Source organism: Leucoraja erinacea, chromosome 4 (genome assembly GCF_028641065.1).
Source record: "Leucoraja erinacea ecotype New England chromosome 4, Leri_hhj_1, whole genome shotgun sequence".
Lineage (NCBI taxonomy): Eukaryota > Metazoa > Chordata > Chondrichthyes > Rajiformes > Rajidae > Leucoraja > Leucoraja erinaceus.
Genome location: NC_073380.1, coordinates 79000761 through 79022023, shown reverse-complemented (window position 1 = coordinate 79022023; position 21263 = coordinate 79000761). Strand labels below are relative to the sequence as shown.

The 21263-nt window shown below is 43.0% G+C and overlaps 1 protein-coding gene across 1 annotated transcript; it reads left to right on the top strand.

Moving 5' to 3' along the window:
* Nucleotides 1-5827: 5827 nt before the first annotated feature.
* On the top strand, nt 5828-19844 carry LOC129696568 (tumor necrosis factor receptor superfamily member 6B-like). Its single transcript, XM_055634602.1, has 4 exons — nt 5828-6873; nt 11015-11384; nt 14958-15140; nt 17217-19844. The coding sequence occupies exons 1-4, from the start codon at nt 6859-6861 to the stop codon at nt 17531-17533; spliced, it is 885 nt and encodes a 294-aa protein (XP_055490577.1). The 5' UTR covers nt 5828-6858; the 3' UTR covers nt 17534-19844.
* The last annotated feature ends 1419 nt before the right edge of the window (nt 19845-21263 follow it).

Genomic DNA, 21263 nt, shown 5'->3' with positions numbered 1-21263 from the left:
AGATGCAGCATGGCACTCAGCCACCTTGCAGACTGAACCCTCCAGAGTAGTATGGACTGCAGAAAGAGACCAGGCGTTTAGAAATCTAAAGAACATGATGGTTATTGCTCCGGCACTGCGATTGCCAAATTATATAAAGCCCTTTCAACTTTATGTAAATGAATCAAAGGGGTTTGTGACTGGGTCCTGGCTCAATAACATGGAGAGGGGTAGCCTATTATTCCGAGGCTTTACCAGTTGTATTAAATGGCATGCCAGCCTGCTTACAAGCTGTAATGGTGACGGCTACAATGATAGAAAAATCAATCCCCATCGTTCTTGATCACCCGTGTGTAGTGATTGTTCCATGCCAGGATGTTATTATTGAACTCTGCAGCTTCACAGCATTTCACAACCAGTAAAAGAACAGAATATGACATTATCCTTTTATCATTTCCGAACTATACTTTTCAGCAATCACCTGCTATAAACCCAGCTACCTTTGCACCACTGCCAGAAGAAGATTGTGATCATGATTGGCTGTTGTTTGTAGATGCCACTGCCACTCCCCGGCTGGATTTACAGAATCATCCCATTGATAATCCTGGCCTGGTCTTATTTACTGATGGCTCTTCACACCGACCTAGCGATGACGGATTATTAGCAAGATATGCAGTGGTCACACCACACCAAGTGCGGGAGGCATATGCTTAACCATTGGGAACGTCCACCCAGGCAGCTGAGCTGTATGCCCTGACTCAAACCTGCATATTGGCAAAAGATAAAAGTGCTAATATCTACACCGATTTCCGCTATGCGTTTGGTGTTGTACATGACTTTGGGCAGTTATGGAAAAATAGAGGATTCATCACATCAACAGGAAAGACTATTAAGCATGATGAACTGGGCTTAAATTTATTGGATGCTATTCAATTGCCACGGCAAATTGTAGTATTAAATACTTATGAATATACTAACATTGTGTGGGATCAGAGAGGATATGAGGGTGTAGTGAGGCATCTAGATAGTTATAAGAAACAGGGGGTAGAAGTTGAAATCCAATGAACAACTTCCACACAGAACCCAGTGAACTCTCTGCTGTTAGTAAACAAGCTTCCTTATCTGATTTGAATGTTGGGTTTGTGCCCATATCTCTTCTCATGCACAAGGACGCATCTCTTGGCTTGCTCATGGACGCATTCCAACCAAAATTATAATCAGACATATATGGCTCCACTTTTGCAACTGATTAATATTACTCTCAATATATGAGAGTAATATTAATATCCATTCTTACCATAAGTGTTGATCATAAAGATTAACAAGGAGGGAACTGGAAGAAAAATGAATATCCTTCCTTAGTTAATTGTGATTGGAATTGAACAAGATAACAAAAGGATGTATTGGAGGTGACAATTGGAAATCTCTCATTGACCAGGTGCAGAAGAAATTCGTGGGAATCGGCAAAGTAAGATTAGACCTATTACTTCCTATCTGGTAATGTGTTGAAGGGTGGATGGTAAAATTAAACATTAAATAGTACAGCAGATAACGAAGCTTGTTTACTTTTCTGTGAGGAGTTACAGTAGATCTCCAACACCCAACCCCCCCCCCCCCCCCCCCCACCACCACCACGTCAATATGTTGCGGTAAATGAGGGACTTCTGATTGGTTTGGGATGGGTTCCCTGAATATTGAGATAGAATAATGTCAAGATGCCATTGTATTGTGTTTGACTTGTATTAACCATCTGTTGTTGAATAAGATATGTCACTTGACCAAATGGTGCCAGCTCAATAACCTGGCCCTCAACACCAGCAAAACCAAGGAACTGATTGTGGACTTTGGAACGGGCAGGATGGGGACCCACAATCCCATTTGTATCAACGGGTCGATGGTGGAAAGGGTCAAGAGCTTCAAATTCCTGGGTGTGCATATCATTGAAGATCTTTCCTGGTCCGAGAACACTGATGCAATCATAAAGAAAGCTCATCAGCACCTCTACTTCCTGAGAAGATTACGGAGAGTTGGTATGTCAAGGACGGCTCTATCTAACTTCTACAGGTGCACAGTAGAGACCATGCTGACTGGTTGCATCGTGGCTTGGTTCTGAAACTTGAGCACCCTGGAGCAGAAAAGACTACAAAAAGTAGAAAACACATAATCGGCTCTGACCTCCAGTACATCAAGGGGATCTATCACAGTCGCTGCGTCAAAAAAGGCTGGCAGCAGCATCAAGGACCCACACCATCCGGGACATACACACATCTCCCCAATACTTTCAGGTAGAAGGTACAGGAGCCTGAAAACTGCAATGGCCAGGTTCAGGAATAGCTACTTCCCCACAGCCATCAGGTTATTAAACTCGGCTCGGACAAAACTCTGAACATTAATAGCCCATAATCTGTTTATTTGCGCTTAATCAGATTATTTATTCATGTGTATATATATTTATACAATGGAATATGGACACACTGATCTGTTCTGTACTCATGCCTTATATATTCTGTTGTGCTGAAGCAAAGCAAAAATGTCATTGTCCTATCAGGGACACATGACAATAAACTCTCTTGAACTCTTGAACGAACTTAATGAAATAATTGGTACCCATGCAGATGATAGAATATTTTCGTAGAATAGTATCTAACAAAAGTAAACTAAAGTTGTTTATTGCACAGTATAACTGTCGGCTAATTCTGCTGTGAAGTCAGAGAATTGGTGAGCGGTTTTACTGCAGCCAACTCTCCATGATATCATGCAATAAACCAGGAGGCAAATCATTAAAGTCTCCACTTTTCATTTCCCATTAATTACCCTCTAAATTAATTTCTTCCATGGAAATAATTGTAAAGGTTAAAGCAAAAGAATGTGCCAATACTTCTCCTTGCCCTCAGAACCATACTCATCCATTCAAATAAAAGGACATGCCATTCTAGCAATGCGTAACCTGGCACAGATACAACAGACAGTGGGCGGAAAATCACTGTGATCTAGGACTTGAATAGTAGTGTTCACTCATCATATGTGGGCGGGTATCCACATTCACCTGACACCTAACCTTGAAGTTCAGTTTCAGTTTAGTTTATTGGCACGTGTATCGATGTTCTAGTGAAAAGCTTTAGATGCGTGCTAACGAGTCAGCGGAAAGACAATACATGATTACAATCGAGCCATTTACAGTGCATAGAAACATGATAAGGGAATGACGTTAAGTGCAAGGTAAAGCAAACAAAGATGATCAACTATAGTCACCCAAGAGGTAGATAGTAGTTCAGGACTGCTCGCTGGCTGTTGGAGGATGGGTGAGCTATTCCACACTTTTATACCTTTTGCCTTATGGGAGAGGGAAGAAGCAAGAATAAACACGATGGAATTGCAATCATTTCCCCACAAGTTGCATTCTAATATTAAAGATAGACGCAAAATGCTGGAGCAACTCAGCGGGATAGGTAACAACACTGGAGTGATGAGTTACTCAAGCATTTTGTGTTTATCTTCAGTGTAAACCAACATCTGCAGTACTTTCCTACACATTGCATTCTAATATTGATGCTTTCTTGTTCACCACTGAAATTTACACATCTTGCTGGACGTTTGAAATGTTGCCAATTTATAAGCTGTAAAGCCAACTGTTATATTATTATTTGTTTCAATGGGAGTAAAGTACATTGCAGGCGGAAATTGTAAATGTCTTCGTGTAGTTTCTTGAATCTAGGATGCCTCTTTAACCATTCATTATTTCAAAGTCTTCCCGCTAAATTAAACTTGGTCAGTTATTGAAAAGTTGAGATGACATCATGAATTAAAATCTCAAAGGAAAACAAATAATTAAATAAAGTGAATAGAACTGAAAAAACAAGACACTTGCCGTCACTCTTGCCTTCTAATCTGCACATTTGGAATTCTGTGACTAAAATTACCAAGGTTTCCAATCCTCTAATGGTTCCAATTTCTGAGGGATCAGAGAAGCAAATTCTCCAAAATTGTGCAGGTCGGGATTTCTGAAGCTTCAATGGATGAGATCAATGGGTGAGTCCTGACTCCAGCATGATCACTCAAAGATATACTGGCAAAGTCACATTTATTTCAGAAGAAACCCAATACAATAAAATTACTTTCAATAGAAGATCTCAATTACTGTAGTGGCCATTTGGCTTGTTTTGCATGTCATTAATGATGGCATATGTCTTTAAATTTTATATGGCCCATTATATTGTGGGTGGGATTTATGACGTATTTTGGGCATTTTTGGGGCTAGGTTTCTTGCGCAGAAGCGTAGTTTTTAGTTTTAGTTTGGGACCAGCATGGAGAAGGTTTACCCTTTGACCATGCGAAGCATAACGGAAACACGAGGAGTTTTCTAACCTTCAAAGCGATAAGCTGGAGTTCGATGAGGATTATAGTAATGAGTCGGAAGAAGTTTGGATGTACCTTATTGTTTTTCATCAACAATAAAGAATTTATCAATCAAAAGACTGTGTTTGGAAGATTTGCCTGTGAAGAAGCTCTGAAGGTCTCTGACAGTGAGCTCGCATGCGTATGAAGACATTCTCCTTAACCATGCAGTCCATTTAGCGGCTAGAGGGATAATATAAAAATGTAACGATATAAAATATGCACAATATAAAAATCTGCGCTACAATTACATAACATTAGTTTGTTTACAGATTCATTACTAAAGTGGAGCATCATTGTGTTTTTGGCTAGGTTGCCATAAAACATGTCATCTCAATGTATTTTCAGCAGGAGGAAGTGTTACGATTTGATCAGGATGTAGTCAGAAGTCAAGATTATGCTTTCCATAGGGTAATTCCCATTGTAAAGAGACACAGAGTCATACAGCATAGAATCAGGCCCTTTGGCCCAACCCGTCCATGCTTGCCAAGATGCCCCATCTCTCTAGTCCTATCGACCCGCACTTTGCCCTTATCCTTCTAAGCCTTTCCTCTCTGTGTACCTATCCGAGTGTTTTTTTCAATTTGTCATTGTACCAGTCTCAACCACCTTTCTCTGGTAGCTTGTTCTATATACTCATCTCCTTTATGGGGATCATGACAGAAATCTACTCGTGGCGATCCCCAGAAACGATGACACGATGCACTCTGGGCGACCAATTCGGTCAACATGTTGGACAACGACAGAAGCCAACAGCGAGCTCTGTGTCATCTGACACACGAGCAAACAATCTCCTTTATGAGAAAAAGATGTCCATTGGGTTGTTCTTAAATATTTCCTTTTCCCATCTAAAGAATAATGTCCTAGTCTGCGCAACCTCTACTGTAGGGCAGCATGGTGGCGCAGTGGTGGAGTCGCTGCCTTACAGCTCTTACAGTGCTGAAGACCCGGGTTCGATCCTGACTACGGGTGCTGTCTGTATGGAATTTGTACGTTCTCCCCATGACCATGTGGGTTTTCTCCGAGATCTTCGGTTTCCTCCCACACTCCAAAGACGTGCAGGATTGTAGGTTAATTGGCTTGGTATAAGTGTAAATTGGCCCTAGAATGTGTAGAATAGTGTTAATGTGCGGGGATGGCTGGTCGGTGTGGACTTGGTGGGCCGAAGGGCCTGTTTCCGTGCTGTATCTCTAAACAAAGCTAAACTAAATTATAATGCAGTCCGCCCAATCCTGGCAACATCCCTACAAATCCTATAGTCATCTTTCCAGCTAAATGGCATTTTGTCTGTGGTAGGGTGACCAAAAGTAAACTCATTACTTTAAGTGCAGCCTATGTCTTGACAACTGCAACATAGCATCGATCTTCTTTTTTAAATTTTTTTAATTACTTTTATTAGAAGCAAACCCATATTACAAACATTTCATGTATATCAGTCATACATTGTTAATATTATCAGTTGTGGATTGGTTCTGCTTCTAGTTTTGTTTTTAAAGATAGGAAGATAGCATCCCATCTTCTATACTCAATGTCCTTGAAGATGGTGAAGAATCACCAGGCTGAATCGTAGGATAACAGAATTGTCATAACGGGAGAGGTTGGCAAGACTGGGCCTGGAGTTCAGAAGAATTGAAGTGTACCTATAGAGTGATAGAGATAAACAACATGGAAACAGACCTTTTAGCCCACTGAGTCTGAGCCATCCATCAACCAACTATTCCTGCTGATCCTCCATTAATCCCACTTCAAATCTTACCACATTCTCATCTATTCTCCACATATTCTACCTCACCCACATATTCAATGCAATTTTCTGTGGCCAATTAGTAACCTGCATGTCTTTGGAATGTGGAGCGTTATCAGCATTCGCAGGGAGCACACGGTGGCAGGACGATTGCGTAGCGGTAGAGTTGCTGCCTTCCAGCTCCAGAGACCCGGGTTCGATCCTGACTACGGGCACTGATGTATGGAGTTTGTATATTTTCCCCGTGACCTGTGTGGGTTTTCTCCGGGATCTCCAGTCCCCCCCCCACACTCCAAAGACGTACATGCTAATTAGCTTGGTAAAATTGTAAATTAGAACCCGGTAATTTACCGAACCCGGTAATTTACCCGGTAAATTAGACCCGGGTTCGATCCCGATTATGGGTGCTGTCTGTATGGAGATTGGACTTTGGTCTGCGCGGGTTTTGCGACATTCAGTAAGTTCACAAACCACTAGGAAGAAAATTGAAGGAGCGTGTGGCTGTGTGAAATGCGCGCACTGAGCAATTAAGGTCTTTTTTCTCTCTCAAGGCGTGGGCAAAGTTCTTAGCTTTGCTCTAAGATCTTTGGGCGCCAGAGGTGGGACCAACGCCTCCGCGCTCCGAGGGGCTTTCCCGCTTTCCTCTGCCAGGGTTTAAACCCGCTGCGTTTCCGCGAACAGATGCAGCGAGCTCTCGACTCCAGCCTGTCCCGGGACCAGCTCACCGCAGCGCCGCCGAGATGACCTTCGTGAGGGTGAGTTTATCAGCGGGCGAGTGGAAGCACCAGCGGCGAGCCCAGTGGTCTGGGTCGGGGGGATGTGTGGCGTGGAGCGACACCACACACACTCTACCCTGACAGATAGACATCACCCAGAGATGCTGTCTGACCCGCTGAGTTACTCCAGCTTGTTGTGTCTATCTTCGGTGTAAATCTGCAGGTCCTTCCTACACAGAGAAGGAATGTGTGACGGTTCGGGTCTGGACCCTTCTTCAGAGGAGAGGGAGACACGGAGATAAGGAAGGGTTAGGTGTGAAAACGAAAGATTTCAAAGGGCAAGGAAAATGTAGATTTTTTTAATTGCTAGCTGAGGAGAAGGTGACAACAAAGCATGCAATCAGTAATATTTTACTTGAGCCATGTCGCCTTTGATCTGTCATTTTCACACCTTACCCTTCTATACCTCTAGTTTCCCTGTTTAAGAAGGAACTGCAGATGCTGGAAATTCGAAGGTACACAAAAATGCAGGAGAAACTCAGCGGGTGCATTAGCATCTATGGAGCGAAGGAAATTGGCAACGTTTCGGGCTGAAACCTTGCCTATTTCCTTCGCTCCATAGATGCTGCTGCACCCACTGAGTTTCTCCTGAATTTTTGTGCACCCTCTAGTCTCCCTCTCTGCTGTCTCAGTCTGAAGAAGGGTCTTGATCCGAAACATCACCCATTCCTTCTCTACAGAGATTCTGCCTAACCTGCTGAGTTACCCCAGCATTTTGTGTCTATGTACCTGTAACCTGGAGCTGAGGATGGAAGGGGGGTGGTCAGGAAAAGATGGCTTTTCTTTTTCCTCTTTGGAACAGATGGGAGTGAGTGAAAATCATGGAAAGGGGTGGAGAGAGTAGATAGAGAGAAACCATGCTTGTTGGTGGAGGATGGGGAAGGGAGGTGTGGAATCAAAAGGGAAGTGGATAGGAAAACAAAATGAGTGGACATTTTGCTTACAGGCTAGTGGTTAGAATCTAAAATGTACAACCAGGGGTTGCAGTGGAGACAGACTCAGGGGCAGTGTATAGGTAGTAGGCCCCCCTCGGTCATGACTGACCATGGGTGATGCATCCTGGTCGGATACAAGCCTGGGTGATGTCATATGGAGGACAGGCTGTTGCCCATGGTGCACGTCCCCCCTCTCCACGTCGCTGGTCGATCCAAAGGAACAGCAGGGCCGTTACAGTTTGGCACCAGCGCTGTCGCAGGAGCTGCCAGAGCGAGGTTGTAGACAACGACGAACTGCCTTAGGGGCTCCGACTCAGGATTTTCTTGAGGTTTACTCCTGGAGCCTTTTCCATGACTGGATATGGCCACAAGGGAGTGGAGGTTTTAAATCAGAGTTTTCCCTCACCTAGATAGACTGCCAAGGCTGACGGGCCCCATCTGCTCCAGTGTATAGGTACCTGAAAGGAAATAATTTGCAGGGCTGTGCAAACAGGACAGGGTGCGATTTGATGTATCACTCCTTTTGAAAATTTTTAAAAAATCTATAAAGTTAAAAATGTGAAATAAAAATGGTGGAACACCTGGGCATATCATGCAGCAGTTGTGGAAAGAGAAACAGGTTTAACATTTCACATTGAAGATCCTTATCATTTCTGACAAAGGGTCTTCTTCCTGAAACATTAACCCTCTTTCTCTTTGCACAGATGCTGCCTGACCTGCTGAGTGTCACCAGCAGTTTCCATTTCATTGCCCCTGCATGAACTTGACAGGACGAGCAACTTCCATCAATGCTGCAGGCAGACACAAAATGCTGGAGTAACTCAGCAGGACAGGCAGCATCCCCGGAGAGAAGGAATGGGTGACTTTTCTGGTCAAGACCTTTCTTCAGGCTGAGAGTCAGGGGAGGGGGAGGCACAGAGATATGGAATGGTAAGGCGTGAAAGTAGGTCATCAAAGGGGACAAAGTTCGAGGAAAATGTAGAATAGATCGGGAGGACAGCCAGACTGGTCGGAGAACTAGGATGGGGGAGGGATGGAGAGAGAGGGAAAGCAAGGGTTACTTGAAGCTAGAGAAGTCAATATTCATACCGCTGCATTGTAAGCTGCCCAAGCAAAATATGATGTCGCGTTCCTCCAATTTGCATTGGGGCTCACTCGGACAGTGGAGGATGCCCAGGACAGAAAGGTCAGTGTGGGAATGGGAGGGGGAGTTAAAGTGTTTGGCAACCGGGAGATCAGGTAGGTTTAGGCAGACAGAGCAGAGGTGTTCAGCGAAACGATTGCCGAGCCTGCACTTGGTCTCGCCGATATATAGGAGTCCACACCTGGAACAGCGGATACAGTAGATGAGGTTGGAGGAGGTGCAAGTGACACTGCCTCATAGACGCTGCCTCACCCTCTGAGTTTCTCCAGCATTTTTGTCAACATGTCTTTACTGATTCTTTTACTGGTATTCCTTGTCAGTTGAGTAATAGAATGTAAAAGGTGTTTCTCTTAATTTCATTTGAAATGTTAGATACGTCACTCCACTGTGAATTCAGTTTTCTGCTGATCCTTTTTGTTGACATCATTAATATTCAGTAAAATAAACCCTGCTGACGTGATTTATTTCTGAATGTGAATGAAAAACAATCTGTTATTAGGGACTGCATGTGGCGTAGCAGTAGAGCTACTGCCTCACAGATCCAAAGACCCAGGTTCGATCCGGACTGGTGCTTGTCTGTAGGGAGTTTGTATGTTTTTCCCCATAACCTGCGTGGGTTTTTGCTGAGATCTTCGCGTTTCCTCCCACACTCCAAAGATGTATAGGTTTGTAGGTCAATTGGCTCGGTATAAATGTGAGTTGTCCCTAGTGAATGTAGGATAGTGTTAGTGTGCGGGGATCGCTGGTCGGTGTGGACTCAGTGGGCTGAGGGGCCTGCTACCACGCTGTATCTCTAAACTAAACTAAACTAAGCTAAACTAATTATAATGGGGAAGGGAAATGTAAAAAAAGTTTTTATCGAATAAAAAATGGAACCTATAGTGTTCCAATTGCGATGTAATGTAGTGACATGTTTTGCAGACGAGTGATATCTGTGACCTATTGTCATTGGGTGTCAGTGACACAACCAATTCACAATGGAGTCAACCCTTTGTGGAAGAATTCAGTGGGTCAAGCAGCATCTCCGGAGAACATGGACGGTTGATGTTTGAGTCGGGTTCCTTCTTCATGTTCTCTGGAGATGCTGCCTGATCTGCTAAGTTACTCCAGCACTTTGTGTATTTCTTTGTGCAAATCAACATCTGCAATTCCTTGTTTCTATCCTTTGTGGAGCAATGTCCTTTCCACCTTTATATACTGACCCACCTTCCAAGTCAGGCACATACCCCAGTCTTGCTGAGCAAGAAAATACATTCTTAGATAGTTTTACATAGTTTCTGAAAAAGGGTCTCGACCCGGAACATCACCCATTCCTTCTCTCCAGAGATGCTGCCTGACCCGCTGAGTTACTCCAGCAGTTTGTGTCTACCTTCGATTTAAACCAGCATCTGCAATTCTTTCTTACACATAAATAGTTTTATATGCAGGGCTCCATTTACAATGCAAACAGACGTACTCTCTAAAACTAAAGGGCCTGTCCCACTTGGGCGATCTAATTTGCGAGTTCTGGCGAGTTTGCCCTCAACTCATACTCGCAGCATGGTCGCCACGAGGTTGTAGGAGGTCTTCGTAACTCTCCTTCATGCTCGGGAGTGGTCTCCACGTACTTGAGGCCTCAGCTAGGTCGCGGCGTTTTTTTCAATATGTTAAAAAATGCCCGCGAGTAAAAAAAGGTTGCCATGGAAAAAATCGATACTTTTTTTACTCGTAGGTTTAGTCGCAGTAGGTCGGCATGTTAGTCGTAGGTAATCGAGGGTAGTCGAAGGTAGTCGTAGATAATCTTCATCATAGTCGAAGGGAGGTCGAAGGAGGTCGTCTTCACTCTCCACTATTCGGTGGCCAATTTTCCCAAAGTTAGTCGTAGCTAGTCGAAGCTGGTCTTCAACATAGTCGAAGGAGGTCGAAGAAGGTTTTCTACATAGTCGAAGGAGGTCTTCAACATGTCATTTTTTTTCAAACTCTTTTAAACTCGCCAATTAAGTCGCCCAAGTGGGACAGCCCCATAACAGAATTTTTCTCTCCCCTTTTTCTCTCCCCTCAGTGGTTCTTCAGCTTGGCTATTGCCCCTTTCGTTTATGCAAGTGCAGAGGCCAGTGCATCTGAATATACCTATCAACATGAAGGTCGAATCTGTCGCCGCTGTCCTCCAGGGTTGTACATGAAGACACGTTGCACGAGAAGCCACGATACAATTTGTGCACCATGCTCAGCAAACCATTATACGCAGTACTGGAACTATGTACAGAAGTGCCAATATTGCAATAATTTCTGCCAAGAAAATCAATACGTTAAGTCTGAATGCAACCAATTCCACAACAGAGTGTGCGAATGTAAGGACGGATACTTCTGGAAATATGAATTTTGTATGAAGCATAAAGAATGTCCCCAGGGATTCGGAGTTACAGCTCCAGGTAAAATCTGTCAATCTTTGTCAACTGTCTACAAACGTGCATCTTTGCTTCCATTTACAAACTATAACTATATTGGACCTTACATTTAGGACACAGAACCAGGTGATTCCACCCCCCCCCCCCGGTCTAAATTTATACTTTCCATTCATTCCTTCTTTCTCTCCTTTCTACCTACTCAGCTTCTCACTAAAAGCTATGCTATTTTCATTTACTCGTTCCACATTTTAAGCTCATATTGTGTAAAGACATTACTGCTGAAGTACAGTAGTTACTGAATATATTGGTGGCTATCTAGTTTTAATCTATTATCATAACTATTATCATACAACAACTTGTATTCATAGTATGTGCTTAATACAGCAAAACAGCCCCAAATATTTCACAGCAGATATTTTCAATAATTTTTAAAGCAAGGAAAATGTTTTATAATTAATGTTTAATGTTTTATGTGTCATTCGTAACTGTAGCTATATGTCATGTTGTCACTTGCGGGTGGAGCACCAAGGCAAATTCCTTGTAGGTGAATACTTGGCTAATAAAATTATTCATTCATTCATCAGCTGTCTCTAAAATCGATCAAAGAAGTACCATTTACTCAAAACAGAATAACATATCTTTACTCAGTCTGTTTATCTCAGTCTGATGAAGGGTCTCGACCTGAAATGTTACCCATTTCTTCTCCCCTGAGATGCTGCCTGACCCGCAGAGTTACTCCAGCATTTTGTGTCTCTCTTCGGTGTTAATCAGCCTCTGCAGTTCCTTCCTACACTTCATTTCTTCACTGGTTCTTTTACTAATATTTGATGTGGGAGAGTGTCAAAGGTTGCTTTTTTAATGGAGAAAAGAGCAATATCGGAACAAAGGGGATGAGGAAAGTAGGGGCCTTGGGCTGAAGGTGCAGATGCTAAAGAAGGAGCAAAAACATTTTTAGTGCTCCCACTGAGGGAAGAAATGGAGGAGTGGGGGTAATGTGATGCATTTAGAAACATAGAAACATAGAAACAGAAATTAGGTGCAGGAGTAGGCCATTCGGCCCTTCGTGCCTGCACCGCCATTCAATATGATCATGGCTGATCATCCAACTCAGTATCCCGTACCTGCCTTCTCTCCATACCCTCTGATCCCCTTGGCCACAAGGGCCACATCTAACTCCCTCTTAAATATAGCCAATGAACTGGCCTCAACTACCCTCTGCGGCAGAGAGTTCCAGAGATTCACCACTATCTGTGTGAAAAACGTTCTCCTCATCTCGGTTTTAAAGGATTTCCCCCTCATCCTTAAGCTGTGACCCCTTGTCCTGGACTTCCCCAACATCGGGAACAATCTTCCTGCATCTAGCCTGTCCAACCCCTTAAGAATTTTGTAAGTTTCTATAAGATTTGATGCAAGTTATTCAGCTGAAGATGGATAAGGAAAGATTGAAAAACAGGGATGATAAAGTAACATAAAGCAGAATACTGAAAGAACTCGGCAAGTCAAGTGAAAGGCAGAAAGTGTATGACAATGTTTTGGGTCAAGATTCTTATCAGTACAGGTGCTGTTTAAACTGTAAGTCAGTAAGTTCCGGGGCAGTGGGTAAATGGGGCATGATGCTTTATATCAGTGGTACAACAGAAAATGATCTCAAATGTATGGATGGTAGAATTGGGAAGCCAGCCAGGTATGCAATGGTGTAGTGAATGTAGATGAGGGTATATCCTGTTAACGGGCAAGGTTTTTTTTTGCACCATTGGCCAGGACCTGAGTATACTTGGGGGTGGCACTGAACAGGTTAAGCAGTGAAGAAGCTTAAAAAAACAGGGGGGCGGGATTGGGCAATGTTGTAGAAATGTAAGAATCTAGGTAGAAAACATAGAAACATAGAAAAATAGGTGCAGGAGTAGGCCATTTGGCCATTCAATATGATCATGGCTGATCATCTAAAATCAGAACCCCGTTCCTGCATTTTCCCCATATCCATTGATTCCGTTAGCCCTAAGAACTAAATCTAACTCCCTCTTGAAAACATCCAGTGAATTGGCCTTGACTGCCTTCTGTGGCAGAGAATTCCACAGATTCACAACTATGGGTGAAAAAGTTTTTCCTCATCTTAGTCCTAAATGGCCTACCGCTTATTCTTAAACTGTCACCCACGGACGCGCCCAACATTGGGAACATTTTTCCTGCATCTGGCCTGTCCAATCCCGTAAGAATTTTATATGATTTTATAAGATCCTCTTCATCCTTCTAAATTCCAGTGATACGCCCAGTCGACACATTCTTTCATCATATGACAGTCACACCATCCCGGCAATTAACCTGGTGAACCCACGCTGCACTCCCTCAATAGCAATAATGTCCTTCCTCAAATTAGGAGACCGACATTGCACACAATACTCCAGGTGCGGTCTCACCAGGGCCCTGTACAACTACAGTAAGACCTCCCTGCTCAAAAACTCAAATCCTCTCACAATGAAGGCCAACATGCCATTAGCTTTCTTCACTGCCTGCTGTACCTGCATGCTTACTTTCAGTGACTGATGTACAAGCACACCTAGGTCACGTTGCACTCCCCTTTTTCTAATCTGACACCATTCAGATAACAATCTGCCTTCCTGTTCTTGCCACCAAAGTGGATAACCTCACATTTAGGGTCAAATATGAGACCAAGTACAATAATTGTTGAGTGCAGGTTCAGTATGTTGTCTAGATAGGGACGGAGTCAGTGACTGGGTAACAGAATTGTGACATGAGCTGTAAATAATAATGTAGAAGAGTCTCGACCCGAAACGTCACCCATTCCTTCTCTCCAGAGATGCTGTCTGACCCGCTGAGTTACTCCAGCTTTTTGTGTCTATCTTCGGTTTAAACCAACATCTGCAGTTCCTCCTGAAACAGCAATGTTAGTTCTGTTCATTCAGTATTAGATCCTGGGAAAACAGTGTGCTAGTTAGCGTGTGGAGGAGTTGAAAGAGGCACTGACAAGGTAAAACTGTGAATCATCAGCAAACATATTGAAAGTGAGAGTGTTTACATGATATCACCAGGGAAGTATGTAAGCGAATCGTGTGGGTGTATAAAGAGCAAGGGCAGGTTAACCTATCAAACCATTACTTAACTTTAATAACATCCTTTAGTTTTCTTATTCCTGAAAAAAAAACAAATTGCTGAAGTAACTCAGCAGGTCAGACAGCATCTCTGGAGAGAAGGAATGGCTGACGTTTCAGGACGAGACCCTTCTACATTATTGTTTTCAGCTCATGCCACAAATTCTGAGCTATAGCAAATGAAGATATCCGAAGAAGGGTCTCGATCTGAAACGTCACCCATTTCTTTTCTTCAGAGATGCTATCTGACCCGCTGAGATTCTCCAGCTCTTTGTGTCTATCTTCAGATAAAATCATAGTGTTTACTGGACATCCCATGTATTGCCATTTCTAAACGGATCATTCTTTAAGCCAATTCTTCCTCCAAAATGATTTATTGGACATTCAGTATTAGTTTCACTCTAACAGAAAGTTTTTTTATTTCATTATTTGATGTGAACTTTAAATTCCTGTGCGTATAATGTGATCACTTTCTTCCATTGTCCAGGTACTCCACAAGAAGATACAGTTTGTACAAAGTGTCGTCCTGGTTTCTTCTCCTCCGTGAGTTCTGCCACGATGCAATGTAAGAGGCACACCAACTGCACCAAGCTGGGCTTGGAACTGGATATAGTTGGCACCACGTGGCACGACAACTTGTGCAGCCCCTGCCAGCCCTCTAGCACTAAAGGTAATGCCAAATATTTCTTCCTCCTATCTGTCGGCCTGGATGGAGCACTTACTGGGTTGATCCACAAACTCTGGAAATGCTCTTTATATTTTACGTCAGAGAAAATTCTAAGCTAACTATTCCCTGGGGTGGTTTCACACAACAGTGTGAGTTTAGGCAGTTTCTCAAGATGATAAGTCAAGTCAAGTCAAGTCAAGTTTATTTGTCACATACGAGATGTGCAGTGAAATGAAAAGTAGCAATGCTTGTGGATTGTGCAAAAAAACTACAAAACAGAATGGAACAGAATCAGTAATTACATATTTCTGGGGAAAAAAGATAAAAACAGCTATTTTAAAAATACACCACACAACAGTGAATTGGTATAGTAAGTTAGTCCCTGGTGAGATAGGAGTTTACAGTCCTTATGGCCACTGGGAAGAAACTCCTTTTCATCCTCTGTTTTCACAGCATGGCAATGGAGACGTTTGCCTGACCGTAGCAGCTGGAACAGTCTGTTGCTGGGGTGGAAGGGGTCTCCCATAATGTTGCTGGCTTTGGATCTGCACCTTCTGATATATAATTCCTGCAGGGGGGCGAGTGTAGTTCCCATAGTGCGTTCGGCCGAACGCACTACTCTCTGCAGAGCCTGCTTCTCCTGGGCAGAGCAGATCCCAAACCAGATTGTGATGTTTAATTGTGATGTGATAATTAAGTGAGAGCACCTTAGCAGCATGGCAGCACGGTGGCACAGCGGTAGAGTCGCTGCCTTACAGCGCCAGAGACCCGGGTTCCATCCTGACCATAGGTGCTGTCTGTATGGAGTTTTTATGTTCTTCCTGTGACCATTCAAGTTCAAGTCCATTCAAGTTCACATTTATTGTCACATGCACCAATTGGTACAGTGAGATTTGAGTTACCATACAGAGCGTGGGTTTTCTCCGGGTGCTCCGGTTTCCCCCCCACACTCCAAGGACGCTTGTAGGTTAATAGGCTTGGTAAATTGTCCTAAGTATATGTAGGGTAGTGTAAGTGCTAGGGGATCGCTGGTCGGTGCAGACTTGATGGGCCGAAGGGCCTGTTTCCGCGCTGTATCTCTAAACTGAACTAAAGCAGCGGGAATTTAATTGAAATATTTTGCCAAACATGTTTGAAGCAGGAAGAGATCTCGCACTCTTTTTAATTTCTAATCTCATTCATTATTGGCAGAATGCACATGCTTTTTGAGTGCAGATAAAACCAAACAACTTGTTCAGTGACAGATCTAGTAGAGCAGTTGCCTCGCAGCTCCGGTGATCCGAGTTTGATTCTGAAGTCTGGTCCTACCTGCATTTCATAGAAACATAGAAAATAGGTGCAGGAGTAGGCCATTTGGCTCTTTGAGCCAGCACCGCCGTTCAATGTGATCATGACTGATTATCCAAAATCACTACCCGTTCTGGCTTTTTCCCCATATCCCTTGATTGCTCCCTATGACAGTGTTGGATTCCCCAGGTGCTCCAGTGTCTAAGCATGACTCCATGGGAATTCATTTCCTGCTACTGAAATTGTGACTTTTGCATCAAATCACCAATTTGTTTTCCTTCTGAAGGAAGATGCCCTTTTTCTCCTTTCCTTCAAACACCCCCCACAGCAAATAATAAAAAATATTGAATTAATGCCAAGTCCATATTATGTTAAGGAAGGAATTGCAGATGTGGGTTAAAAACAAAGATAGAGATAACAAGCTGGTGTAACTCAGCGGGTCATACAGCATCTCTGGAGAAAAGGAATAAGTGACGTTTTGGTTCGAGACACTCCATCTCCTTTGATGTCTTGTTTTCACACTTTCCCCTTCCTTAACTCTGTGTCTCCCTCTCCCCCAACTCTCAGTCTGAAGAAGGGTCTCGACACGAAACGTTACCCATTCCTTCTCTCCAGAGATGCTGCCTGTCCCACTGAGTTACTCCACCATTTTGTGTATTTCTGTGATGATAGGACAAGATTGGTTTGTAATGTTGTGACAGATGTTTCTCTATTGGTGAGGTAAGATATCTTTTTGTTTGAAAATAAAATCTGGACAAAACTTGTTCATACTATTTTGATTCTGTGTTTCAGAGGGTATTTCAGAGTGCGAAGAAGCCCTGTTTAATTTTGTCGATCGACAAAATATCAGGCAAAAGAAAATGTTGCAACTTGGAAAAGCATTAACCATCTTGACTGAAGATGATGTGGTACAAATAAAGAATGGCAAGCAACAGACTAGGCTGCTACTTAACGTCGGGAAGATGAAGAGGGATGTGAGCATTACTGCAGAAGACTTCGTGAAAGCTCTGAGAGAAGTTAAGCTAAAAAAAATTGCAAAAAAAGTGATTCATAAGTTCCTCAAAAAAACCGATGAACTCACGGACAGGTGTGGTGAGGCAAAAAAATGACAGGATAGTAGTAGAAGGGAAATAGAGAATGAATTGTTTAAAAATGTCGATATCTTTCAAAGTCGTCCTTGTTTTACTTTCCCCAACACCTTAGACTAGGCGACCATTTCATCGAACACTTGTGCTCCATCTGCCAAGTCATGCTGAAACTCCTGGTTGCTCGCCATTTTAACTCCCCTTCCTATTCCCATATTGACCTTTCTTTCCTTGGCCTCCTCCATTATCAGAGTGAGGCCACACCAAAACGGGAGGAACAGCGTGTCATATTCCACTTCCATACCTCACAAGCCAACAGTATTAACATTGAGTTCTCCAATTTTAAGTAACACCCCAGTCACCCTGCTCCTTTCCCCTCCTTTGTGCTCTCGTCGCTGATCCCCGAGCCCATTTAATTAACTTAAGCAGAGGGCAAAAATATCACTACAGTGCAATTGGCTGTTCAGTCCAGGAAACCACCAAATAGAATAATATATGACGTCCAATTCTATTGGACAGAGCATCTTTATTTTTTACAGTCTTACTTTTAAACAGTATCAGTTAGGATATAGAAAATTACATTTTTCGAGGGTTGAATAGAAGAATGTTACACAATAGATTTTCATCAAATTTGAAGACCATTATTGTAAACCATTGATCTGATCTGAAATAAAGTGACCATATAAATAGCAATGGCAAATGCCCAGATCAATTTCAGGCAATGTAAAGTATTTACTAATATTCATTTGATTCTTAAAAATTTGGTTTCTGTACAAATCTGACATTAGGTTTTTATTGAGTAGACATTAGGCTCCCAGTTGCTCAGGCAGTCACCCCAAGGATAACAATCAGGACTGAAGCATATCATCCACATGGCATGTTCGTATCCAAAGACCCACAGGTTTGCAGGTTAATTGACTTGGTATAAATGTAAAGTTGTCCCGAGTGTGTGTAGGGTAGTGTTAATGTGTGGGGATTGCTGGTTGGTGTGGATACGGTGGGCCAAAGGGCCTGTTTTGCACAGTATAACTAAACTAAACTAAGCATCGGTAGTGATCGTCTGGCAATTTCCAATCCTAGTACTTCAGCGACATTATTTAGGCAGCCACATCTGATATAAATACAGAATAATTGCCTGATCTACTAACATTCGTGCACTACAAAAAGATAGGTGCTGATATTTCCCACCTGCTTTAGAGTAAAGAGAAACAAATTATTAGTAAATACAAACACAGTCAGAGGGCGTTCAAAGCTTCTCAGTATTCACACCACTCATACATCCCACAGCTCCAAACTCCACCTATCTTCACCAATGTCTCTCCATACTATTCATCCCTCCTTGGCTAAATGAGTGAATGACCAATCTATTCCTGCACTGGCATTATAGAATGCAGAAGTGTTGAGAACACTCTCGACAATGTAGGTTTAAGGTGAAGGGGAAAGATTTAATAAGAACCTGAGGGTATCCTTTTCACAAAGAAAATGGTGGTGGGTGTATAGAAACGAACTGCCGGAGGAGGTAGTTGAGGCAGGGACTATCCCAACATTTAAGAAACAGACAGGTACATGGATAGGGCAGATATGGAGGGATACGGGCCAAACATGGGAAGATGAAACTAGTGTAGCTGAGACATGTGGCCCGGTGTAGGCAAGTTAGGCCGAAGGGCCTGTTTACACACTGTGTCATTCTACGACTCTAATATTTGGTATTTATTACTCTGCCTTGATTTTGCATCTCCTTTGGTCCATTTAAGATTGAAAATCTCAGCAGGGTCACATTGAAGGTGAGGCTTGACTCACGCTTTCTCCACGATCATATCCTTACATTCAAATAGTTGTGCAAAATGAACAAATAGATAATTTCTATAAATGGGCAGTTTGCTCAGAACAGCAACAAACCAGCTCAGATCTAAGATTGGAAGAAACAGTATGTCATGACCATGGGATGTACAGATATGTAGCACTAAAACTGATTGCTTGATTATTATCTCATTACTGGACATAAATTGATGACTGTGTTTCTTGCATTATAGCAGTAAGTATACTGTAAAGATTTGGCTGCAAGTTCTCTGGGGATCCTGAAGTTGTGGGAGTTTGACATTACTTCTTTTTTAGCTCTCTCGTTCAATTTTATGTGGTATTTTAAAAATATGGTCCATTTAGGGGTTTTTTGTTTATATAACTGAATCTTTTTACTGCCATTGTATTACGAACATGAATTTATGTAACTTTTTTAAATTGAGAAGAATTCATTTTATATTTAAAGTAAACCCTCGTTATTAACGAACCATAGTAGCAGTGATGGTGTCTGTTATTACTGATTAAATAAAGGGGGTAAATATGTACAGTATTGAGAGTCAGTCACTAAACACACTACATAATAAAGGACATGAAACTCACAATACCTTGGGACGGCACACTGGCATTCCTGTAGAGTTGCTACCTTACAGCACCAGAGACCCGAGTTCGATCCTGTCCTCGGATACTCACTGTTGCAGTGTGGGTTTCCTCCAACTGCTTGGGTTTTCACAGTATTGCTGAATCGTGCGGGTTTGTGGTTTGGTTGGTTTGTGTGGGCCGCTGGTTGAGCCGCTGCTTTGTGGCACCATGGATCCGTGTTGGATCCTGGTTCCGGGTGCTCCCAGTGGCCGGGTGGGTTTCCTCCGGGCGCTCCGGGTGCTCCAGTTCTGTCCTCCACACTGTGAGTTGTCCCTAGTGTGTGGGGTGGAGCTGGTGCGTTGGGGTGCCTGAGGGAGGGGTTGGGCCCGGCTCTCTGTTGCGAGGGGCAGCTCTGCCGGCGGTCCGCGGGGGGTTTGCCAGGACCGGGTGAGTTGCAGGTCTACACCTCGTTGCGGGAGGGGTATTCTCTGGAGGAAACCCACGCAGTCACGATGTCTGTGTGTTTACAACATAGGAAGAAAGATAGAACTACTGCCACAGTTCTATCCTACACACTGTGAATAGTCCCTAACATGTCAGTGTGTAGTGTGTTAGTGTACTGTATCTCCAGAGATGCTGCCTGAGGTAATGACAAGTGCAGAAGGCAGCATCAATGAAGACGTCGATGAGAAAGAAGTAGAGAATGGTACCAGGATGGTTTCAAACAAGGACCTATGTGGCCAATTACTAGGGCACATGCAACTGCTGAAGGCCAGACATTTGTTTTCAAAGAAGTGAAATTGATTCCTCTATAACCCCTTCCTGTGTCCTGGAGGGACCACTCTCTCCGTGTTTCCCTGGTTCAGTTATCCCCACACTCAAGATTCAAGAGAGCCGAGAGTGTTTTATTCTCATACGTTCCTAAACGGAACAATGAAATTCTTAAGTGCAGCAGCAGCAGCAGCAGCACAACAGGCTTGTAAACACAGCACTCAATAGGTAACATAACAAAAATAATTCAATACATTTTTAAAAACAACATCGTGCAAAAACAAGCCAAAGCACAAAGTCCCTCGTGCAAACCAGGCAGTTCCGAGTTGGGTTGGAATTCGTATGTTCCATAGCCTGGTGGTCGAGGGGAAGAAGCTGTTCCTGAACCTGGGTGTTACAGTTTTGAATGAATGAATAAGTTTATTGGCCACGTATTCACATACAAGGAATTTGCCTTGGTGCTCTGCCCGCAAGTGACAACATGACATACAGTGACAGTTACGAATGACATAAAACATTAAATATTTATAACAAAACATTATCGATTAAACATGTGAATTAAATAAAATATAAGAGCAAAAGGAGACTACAGATTCTTGGTTCC

Excerpts from the sequence above, each read along its gene's own strand:
- LOC129696568 (XM_055634602.1), top strand. Across the intron at positions 11,385-14,957 it reads ATTCGGAGTTACAGCTCCAG|GTACTCCACAAGAAGATACA; the intron begins GTAAAATCTGTC and ends TCCATTGTCCAG. Across the intron at positions 15,141-17,216 it reads CCAGCCCTCTAGCACTAAAG|AGGGTATTTCAGAGTGCGAA; the intron begins GTAATGCCAAAT and ends TCTGTGTTTCAG.